Genomic DNA, 10,000 nt, shown 5'->3' with positions numbered 1-10,000 from the left:
CACTGAATTGAAAATCCCAGGGAGGAAAATACTTCTGTTGCCGACTAAATCCCTGAACTCGCTTTTATAACAGTGCTGTGTTCCTGTGAAATTAAAGAGTCTTTGGTATTATTTTCTTTCCCAACTAAAACCAGCCAGCAACGAAGCCTTATTTTCTTCTTCCCGCCTTTCGCGGGTAAAATGAACTTGAACTTTAGTGATGTCATTCCCATAAACAGTCCCTAGCCCTGCCTTATAAGAGATGACAAAACTCTTTGTTAATGAGGTGATATTTGCACTGTGATACCACTTTTCATCCCAGCAGCTGCAAAGACTTTGCAAACATTTATTTAAGCCTTGCAAACCCCAGGAGCTGGAGAAGCACATGGTTCATGAAGATGGGCTGACCCGTGCCTAGGGAAGAGGATGAGATGTGTGATGGTGTCCTCCTGGATCAGAGCCAGGGAGGAAGCCCTTGTCTTCTGCTCTAGCCCTGGTGAGGGCTGAACTGTGCCACTGGACAGGCTTGCTTTTTTTGGAGACGAAAATTTCAGGAAGACCAGAGGCATGAGCTGGTCCCTGTCCGTAGCTGTTCAGTTGGCTCAAGGATGCAAAGGTGTCTTAGGGTGTCGCAGAACACTGGGACCCTCACCCTCAAGAGATGGGCAAACCCATCACTTACTGGAGATGAACTTGTCAGCTACTTCACTTCCACCGTGTTTGCGGGTGCTCTGGACCACACATCAGGACTGGAGTTGCTCCAGCTTGACACCCAACGAGGGAGGATCATATTTTAGAAGCAGATTTTTTTTGCCACATCACGTGGATTGTCCCTTCTGGAATACACTAAGACACAGGGTTTCTTGAGGCAAGGTGGGGAAGGAAGATTTGCTTGTTAATAAAGCTGGAGGGAGGATTTAATTGGATCCAGTAGCATATTTTATTTTTGCATCTCAATTTGTATGGATTAGCACTTAAAAGATAAATCACTTTTAGTCTGACAGCTTAAAAGTAAAATCCCTGAAAGCTTATTGTTTTACTTCTAATGCAATTCTGTAGTATCTGTTGGCTTCTGACATTAATTTACACTCATTTTCCTATTTGCTAAAGCAACATAGAGTATAGTGGCCTGTCAACATCTTTCTTTCTTGTAAATCCCTGTTCTCTTGGGTTTATAATATGGTGAAATTAGTTCCAGGAAAACTTTTGATATGCAGCACTTGAGACTAAGAGAAATTTGTTTATTAAAGATTTGGCTGAAATTGTTTTAGCTGAGATGGAATTTAACTGTTTGCAGAAAGGCAGGCTGTGTGGAGGGGCTGGGGCTCTACCACCCGTGCCATGTTCCCACCTCTGCCAGAGCCGTGCTGCCCAAAAATGCATGTCCTATTCATCTGGGTCTGTGATCGGGGGAACTAGGGAAAGGTGGCCCCCAGGACCTGGTGTGTCAGTCACGCTGCCGGGTGTCCCTTTGAGAGCAGGGAAGGGCTATGGGCAGCGAGCATCACCCAGAGGTTGTCTGAGCTTTGACAAGCCATGGAATGTTGGGTGGTTAAATCTAGAAAAACCCATCCACCTAGCTTGTCCCACTCATCTTCAGAAAATTACATTGCTTGAAGCACCGCCCAGGGTCACAAAATATGAGAAACAATCCATGAAAGAATTGCATTTATATCTTTATGTGACGTCTCTCATTTCTACCTGTGCTTTCACAGGGTACAGGGAAGGAAGGAGGAACACTTTCTTGAATTTTCTTGGTTGCTATTGATGACATCTGGCTTTGGTGATTTCTCGGTCATGGTGGTGGTTCCCAGCTTTCTCCAGACTCAGCAGAATGGTGGTTTCTCCTAGTTGCACCAGGAAGGCATAGATAGGAGTATGCATGGGAAGAGCAGGAAAAGTGAGAGAAGACACATGTGATGATGCTGCTTTGATATTGTGCTACGTATCAACGGAGGAGTCACACGAATCCTCTTGGAAGGCAGTATCTGAGCAAAGAAAGATGTAGCAGCCAAACTATCTCAAATACCCAAGAGTTTCTCGCTTTTTAAAACAAGAATTTATATAGTTACCTGTTTTTTCAATACCTTCCTTTTGTGTCCTGGGCCAGGTCTAAAAAGTTTCAGTCCTTCATTGAGAGCTGCCTAGTGAAGAACCACAGCCAGAGACCAACCACGGAGCAGCTGATGAAGCACCCCTTCATCCGAGACCAGCCCAACGAAAGGCAGGTCCGCATCCAGCTCAAGGACCACATCGATAGGACTAAAAAGAAGCGAGGCGAGAAAGGTTAGTGGAGAAGCAGCACTGTGGGCAACTCTTGGCCTCTGCCATGTGCTTGGGGGTCCCTGGGGTAGACCAAGGCACATCCGTGTGGGCAAAACATATGGGTAGAAGAAGGAAGGCGAAGAGGACTGGGTTGTTTGTGGTCTCAATACCAGTTTTCCTTATTCAGATGGCTAAGTTTGTTCGCAAATTGGTTGAGTTAAAAAGGTGTGGTACTTCTGCATGGCCATGCCTCTTATGCCTTTGAGGTCAGATTATTTTGTTTGATTCCATTCCTCTCAGTCGCTGAAATGAAAATAAATCTCCATAACAAACCAATCAGTGTTCCTATGCAGCCTACAGGTGACTGTCATTAGAGCTAAGCAGTATTTTTAATCTTTTTTTTTTTCTTTTTCCTGATGAAAAAAATGGTGTCTTTTTTGTCCGGGTGGTAATTTCCACACGGAACATTTAAGCTTTGATTCATTAAAATGTGTGTATAAAATTTACGTCTGCATATATACGTACTGGCGTGTAGGAGGGAGAAGCTGCTGAGCTGACTTTTCCCCGGCTCACGTATTTCATGCCAACTCTGTTGATCTACGTGACATTCACGCTGCACCAGCGATGAGCAGAGTTGTGCAAACGAACATCTAGATAAGACCCTTGCCCCAAAGCGATGCCGTTGACTAGGAATAACCTATTAAACTGCATGTTTTTAGTGAACTCTCCAGGCCCATCAAAGCCCTCTGAAGGGAAGATCAGATAGCCGAAGAAACTTGTTAAAGTATTCAGCTGCTTGTGAACTGAATTTTAATTTGAAAGCTCATTTGTAGAATCTGGCAAATTGATATGTCACTATTTCTCTTCTTATTGGTAGCAGTATTAATTTTTCATGCGTACCTTCCAGCCCCTTGTAATAGATTTCACTACAATCAAAACAATAAAATGGGATCCCGGTGAAGTATTAAATGTGTTTAGTCTGGCAAATGAAGGTTGGACCCTAGAGATGGAGAGTAATTGGATAAATGCAAGCCTTTCTTTTACTATCATTCCCTTCATCCGATAAAGATGATATCCCAATAGAAATCACAGTATGTAGCACAACATTGCAGTTGGGCTTTTATGTAGATGTCTTCATTGCCTGGAAAATTCATAGATTTGCAGAGGAAGAGCGTATGTTTAGGGAGAGGGGAGTGGGTGCCTTCAGAGCCAGAGTTAAATCCCACCTTCCAGTGCCTGTGGCTTCAATGGCTTGTGGTGTACCTCCCTTTGAAGAACCCTCCTGAAGAAGGGAGGTCACTTACTGTCATATGGCGATAAATTCTCTTTTTATGGACCCCATACCATCTTTACATCGAGTGTCTTTGGTTGTTGGGGCCGTTGCCTGCTGTGCTGGTGCTGCCCACGGCACTCCGGCTGGAACCGCAGCCCTCTTCCCAGACACCATGGGCGTCCAAGGTGCCGGCACCCATGGAGACCACCCATGCTTCCCTGGCCTTACAGCTCCTCGTAAAAACAGAAAATGCAGAGAAATAACGCTGCTTGTTCTTTGTCATGCGAGAAAAAGAGAGTTGTCTGTTCTGCCTTCAGAGCTCTGGGGTTTTCAACCACCGGAAAAACAAATGAGTCCAGCAAAGGGCACTGATGAGCAATTCTGTTCCTAGATGAGACAGAGTACGAGTACAGTGGAAGTGAGGAGGAGGAGGAGGAAAATGACTCTGGAGAGCCCAGGTAAGAGTCAGCATTTCATATTTGCCCTTACATCTTCAAAACTCTGTATAAAAGCAGCTTGGATTATGGGCTCACATGAACCAGAAATGGAAAAAGGACAGTTTGAGCACAGAGTCCCATTGCCTGGCAGAACTAGAGTATAATCCCTCTGCTAGACGGTGTGTGTGGATAAACCGATGCTATAGACCACCTTAGCCAAAAGCTGGGGAAGAAGACCCGGGAACCCCATCACCTGTGGGATCCGCAGTGCATTGTGATGCTGTCATGGCAATGTGGGTTTTTAGATGTGGAAAAAATGTGAGGTGAAATTAAAGAAGACTCTTTAAAATGCAGTTTCTTACATCCAAGTGTAACTCCCTATTTCCATGTAACTTTTCACAATGAAACCTCTCCGGTGATGCTTCAAGTGCGGTAGGGCTGGAACTTACTTTCTTTGGTGACATTTTTCAGAGCCGTTGTAATTAGTATCAGGTTATTCCATTATTTCACTGAGATAATGTAGTATTTTAATAGCTGGCAATGATTCATACTGAATGTGCTTTGTGAACAGCTAAATATAGCGTGTGCCACTGCAGCACAAAGAGGCTTTGGTTAGAAACTTAATGTAAAGGAAACCTTTAGCAAATAAATTATTGGTGAGCCATGAACGGAGCGCTGTCTGCGACACTCGTGGTCCCCCATCCCTCCATCCGCTGCTGCCCAAGCTCTGTCGGGTGTTGGGATGCTGTCGGGATGAGCCACATGGGAAAAATCACACGGAACTTGGCCTGGCAAGAGGTTTAAGGATGCGGGAGGGGATCTTCTCTGATGTGCTTCTCTCCTATGCAGCTCCATCCTAAACTTGCCCGGGGAGTCGACGCTGAGACGGGATTTCTTGAGGCTGCAGCTGGCCAACAAGGAGCGATCGGAGGCGCTGCGCCGGCAGCAGCTGGAGCAGCAGCAGCGGGAGAACGAGGAGCACAAGCGGCAATTGCTGGCCGAGCGGCAGAAGCGGATTGAGGAGCAGAAGGAGCAGAGGCGAAGGCTGGAGGAGGTAACTGGCCAGAGCCGAGCACCGGGCTGGCAAAGGCTGGTTTTGGGTGGAACAGTAGGCTTTCTGGCAGCAGGTCCCAAGTGACTGTTCTCAGCCTGGTTTAAGAAGATCATGTCGTAACCTCTCTGGTGGGTGACCCCACACATTTTGTTACACTGGACAAACCCCCCGTTCATGCTTTTTGCATACCAGCCCCAGTCACTCTCCTCACCATAGTGTTGCCAACTCTTGTGAAGGTAACAGAGCTGGTTTGCTATAAATAAACCCTCGAAATATCAAACTTAAAAGGATCCCTGGGACTGCTGAGCAGAGGTAACCCATTATTGGGGTGATAGCCGCATTCAGTCAAGATGGGCAAAACTCTTACTGGTCCAGGCATCTGTCAAGTTCATTATTGTTATTTAGTGCTCTGGACTGTTAAGAGTTGAGAAGAAGCTGAAGAGCTCCATTTGCCCTTTCCCCAGATCCATGCGCCACTTGTGTCCCCTTTAATCCCCAATTTCAACTTTAGTCCTTCCAGTCCCTGCCAATTACAATTTCTCTCGCGGGGGGGAGGGGGGCAGATGCCTGCCTGACTTGTGCAATGATCCATATATGCCCCGAAGCATAAGATTTCATTACCCTTGTCTTAACATACCAGCTACAAATGCGATCGGTCATAAAATTATCCACCCCATTTAAAATCCAGCTGCAGGATTTGACCGGGTGCCTTTGGGTGTCCGTGAGTTGCAGAGCTCAGCTGTATTCTCTGTACGAAGCGCTCGCTTTTGGTTTAGCTCTCAGTGTGTGGGTTGCAGAAATCCCCCAAAAAACAAGAAGGGGTTTCTCCTGTTTTGGGGGTTTTGATGTTGTTTTGCACAAAGAAACTCATTGCCTCGCACTGAACTCATCCCAAGTGTCTCATCGAAGGGTTCATACGTTAAGGGTAATTAAATTAGCTTTCTGAAGAGGACACTGATACATCTGAAAAAAGGACTTGCAGTAAATGGGCTATTAGAGCAGCCACCCACTTTATTTGCAGGAGCCCAGTGTTAGATTTAACCTGACTCCCACTGCTGGATGATGCCCCCAGGCCAGGGGCGAAGACGGGAAGGAATTTCAGGCAGCTGATGGTGATGATGATGGTGATGGGCCCCTCTTTGAGGTGGTCCTCTGAGCCCCTCCGAGGCAAAAAACAACAGGGGCGAATCCCAGGCGAAGCATTTTTTCAGTCTGGTAAACATGTAGGTCTGTGGCATTGTCAGGGTGCAGAGCATCGTGCGTTCAATACGTTGTCGGTCAGGCTTTGCTTGCGTCCCGCACCCTTCCCACCTTTCCCAAAGCTCTCGAGCTGCGTTGAGAGATGACAGGGTTTGCACGTAGATGCACCCCGAAATCCCCTGCCCCAACAGATCTGAGGACTGTCGTAAAGAAGCCTGGCTCTGCCTTTGTCCCAGTCTGCTCGCTGCAAGCGCTACAGGAGCAGAACAACAGCAGAATAAAAGCAGACACCAGATTAGCTGCAATCCTGTAATGAATACAATGCTTGCTGCTGTATTAATATGTCCTCCTCCCATAGAAGAAAACTGTTCTCTCTCTTTGCTGCTTCCCAGGCAGGTTTTGAATGCAGGACTAATCCCCTTGCTAAGCTGGCGACTCTGCTCTGAGCTACCGAGGCTCTGCCTTGCAGGGCTCGGCTGTGCACAACCCCCCCCTTCCCCGGCTCTGCTGGTCCCCCCGTCCTTTCCCCCATGCCATTAAAAGCTAATGCCACCATAGCCAGGATTTAAAATCAATGCCTCTGTTTCTGGTGGCTCTAACAGCTCCCCCGGGCTCTTCACCCATTGCGTTCTTCCCAGCCGCCTTACGGTTTTCAGACCTGAATTGAAAGGGAGAGGACCTGAATTGAAAATCTACTGGGACAAAGCTGGAAAAGAGACATTTTCACTCTCCTGCCATATCAGAGAACTGGGGAAAGAAGCAGCATCCTCTGCCCTCCCTGGCACGAGCCCACCAGTGTGATCCCCCCATGGGTTTTGCCAGGATTCAGGCAGAGCAGGCAGCTGCACGCTGGCAGCTGTGGTGGCCCTGGGCATCTTCTCAGGTGCCCATCTTCTCAGGTCCGTCTAGCCGGGTTTAGTCTCACCTGCATCTCCAGCCACGGAGTGAAATGAGCTCTCCTCACTGTTAGACACCGTTCGCGTGGCGAGGAAGAAACGTAGCCGAGTTGCTATGGTGAGGATTAAAGCAGGAGTCCTTGAAGAGGTACAAACCTTCTGTTGTGAGCGCGGTGAATTGTGGCAGTGGTTAGGAGCATGACCAGCTGCAGCTTTGCTGGCTGCAGGGTGTCGTGTGTCTGTTTGGGCTGCTGTAGGAAAACCAGAAAAATAGTAGAGGCAGAGATTAGCAAACAGCAAGTTCTGTCAGTGCTGCAGGGAGTGGGCTGGAGGAGCAGCAGGAACAGCTTCGAGCATCCTCCACTTGAGCTTCCCGCTCCTGGTCCAGTCCCAGCATCCGCCCTGGGGAGGGATGCTGCCTTTGTCCGGGGACATGGGAAGGCATTTGTACCCCCAGGCTGTTTCTAGCACAGCCAGCCAGTGGTGGATATAGTTTGGTCTTCATGTTCTTTTCATGTCTTTGGGGGCAGGAAGGGTGCGATGGCCAGACGGAGGTACCAAACAGCGGCTGTCACAGCTGTGCTGAGTTCGGTGTCGCTGCCCAGCGGCACCCAGCACACTCCATCTCTGTCACTGCAGTTTTGCTCCAGAGAGCAGCGCTGCTCCAGCTCTGGTACCCATCACAACGGCACCCAAAGGCGTCAGCAGCAGCCAGGCTGTTGCCTTTTGGCCTCTCTGCTTTTCCTTACGCCAGCTTTGCGCTAAATTTGGTTGCTGACTCTTGGCTCCAGATTTATTTTGGTTAACAGGAACGTGGTTTCTTCCATGCTTCTTTATGGTCTGACTAAGACGGGGTGTGCCTCCAATAGGCAGCACTGTACCAGCAGATCTCTGGGAGGAGAGACCAGTGGAAGGCTCAGATTACTGTATTTTCAAAATGAAGTTGACCTTTAAAACCCAATAGAGCATCCGGGACAAATAAACACTTGGAGCTGGTGGCTTTTGGGGCTCCTAAGTCAGCCTGTTTAGTACTGCCAGGCGTATTACTGTGTTTATAGGAAGAGCTCTGACTCATCATAAGACGCCGTGAAGGTGGCCAGGCTGAGCGAGCACATCGGCTGGGTACCAGCGCAGCACCGAAAGGATTGACTCTGAAGGATGCCAAGCTCAAAAATGCCTGGAGTTAATTTGTACTGGTGATGCACAGCAAAAGAGCTGGAGGAAGGCTGTTAATGGGATAACTGGTCCATTCCTCTGTCAGAGCAGACCTTCAGTGGATTTCTTTGTGGTTTTCCAATCTTGTTTTTAAACACTGTCAGGGATAGAGCTCCCACCGTTTCTGTTCCCTCACTCAGCAGAGCTCATAATGAAGGAATCCCATTTCTTCCGTCATCTTGATCTTCCTAAACCGGGATTTCTGAGCCTCTCACAAAGTACCTCTCATTTTAGGGCCTTTTTGGGGAAATCCACCATCTCGTAATGTTGCTCTGGTGATAATATCAAATGCGCATATAAAAAAGTCAAGTGAGGAGGTCTCCTGGTGGCCTCCTGATGCACCTCGTGCTGCCCCCGAGACCTGCTGCCATCCTTAGCGTGCCTCCTTGCATCTGTTGGCCACTTGAGTCTTCTTTTTCAACAGCTGACCAATTTCCTTCTTTAAGGCTGAATCTTCTTCCAGGCAGCCGGAGAGATTTAGATTTGCAGCTGTCTTTAATTGCGGTGGAAGTAAAAATCCCCGAGCTCGCTTTGAAACCAGGGCCTTCATGGGAGTAGAGTTGCAGCTTTGTTTTCCCTCATGCAGAAAGTTGGTCTCATGAATTCAAAATGTGCACCAGAATTAACACAGAAAAAAAAAATTTAAAGATTTAAATATCAATAGATCAAATAGCACTAAGGAAAATGTTTGTGTAATGCAGAAGGGTGAATAGGCTTGAATATATTTTAATTTTTCCCTGTATATACATATATTAGATATATATAGTTCCCTAATAAACCCTCCATTTGTTGCTGGCACAGAATGAGCCTTGCTGCACCAGTTTAACCACCAAAACTCCAGCTGAGCTGCAGGAATAACACATTTCCTAGTCAGGAGCATTAGGGATGCTGCAAGACAAATCTCTGTGAGACCCCTTGGCAGCAGCAGGCAGATGTAGTCAGGGAGGGCTTTGCATAACCTCATTTTTCTGCTGTGTTGTGGAATTTTTTCCTTTCTAGGTATAAAATGAAGGTCAGATCTGTACAGGGAAGATACACGGCAAACCTAAGCATCGTGTTGGTTGCATGTGAGGCTTCATTCTGTGGAGTTACAAAGCTGGATGTTCAGGGGATAAAAAATTGCTGCAGCTCCTTTATATGTTAACCAGCAGAAGACCGTCTGCTGGAAGCTTTTATAAAGCAATGCAAAAAAAAAATCCAGCAATTAATTATAGATAAACTTAGCCTAGCTAAAACGGTTGTTATTTTCTTCTGCATATGCAGGTGTCATATAGCTTGTAGGAACATTTTCATTAAGATGACAGCCTCCTCGCACTAGTGTGGTACATGGGGGCACTGCAGTGGTCCCAGCAGCAGTCCTGTACCCATTTCCAAGGAGAGCTGCATTACAGCAGCTCCTGTCGTACAGGAACGCGCTAAGCCTTGCGTCTCTCTAGCTTTTCTTTGGTTAGAAAGCACGTAGAACTCACTGTTTCTGAAGCATGAACCTTTTCCTGCGTGGAGCATCCCTTCAGGATGATGCCAACTAAAAGCTCCTGCGATGGTTCAGAGCATATCGGATCCCTGTTTGCCATGGTGGGAAGTTCTGACCCAGTTTCTCTACCAGTGGGAAACACCTCTCCGCGCTCCAGTGCTTGGTGTGTCAGGAAAGATGATGTTCCAGCCACAGTCACTCCTTCCC

General features: G+C 47.4%; 1 protein-coding gene across 1 annotated transcript in view; it reads left to right on the top strand.

The window, feature by feature from the left end:
- The window catches only part of TNIK (TRAF2 and NCK interacting kinase), a 146,860-nt gene that overhangs the window by 92,064 nt on the left and 44,796 nt on the right, over positions 1–10,000 (top strand). Inside the window, exons 10-12 of the mRNA XM_009884508.1 lie at positions 2,090–2,265; positions 3,909–3,975; positions 4,804–5,008. Of these exons, the coding sequence (XP_009882810.1) occupies positions 2,090–2,265; positions 3,909–3,975; positions 4,804–5,008 (448 nt within the window). The remainder of the gene's footprint in view (positions 1–2,089; positions 2,266–3,908; positions 3,976–4,803; positions 5,009–10,000) is intronic.

This window comes from Charadrius vociferus, unplaced genomic scaffold (assembly GCF_000708025.1).
Source record: "Charadrius vociferus isolate BGI_N301 unplaced genomic scaffold, ASM70802v2 scaffold104, whole genome shotgun sequence".
Taxonomy (NCBI): Eukaryota; Metazoa; Chordata; class Aves; order Charadriiformes; family Charadriidae; genus Charadrius; species Charadrius vociferus.
The sequence above is the reverse complement of the archived record's forward strand: the minus strand, read 5'-3'. Positions and strand labels throughout refer to the sequence as shown.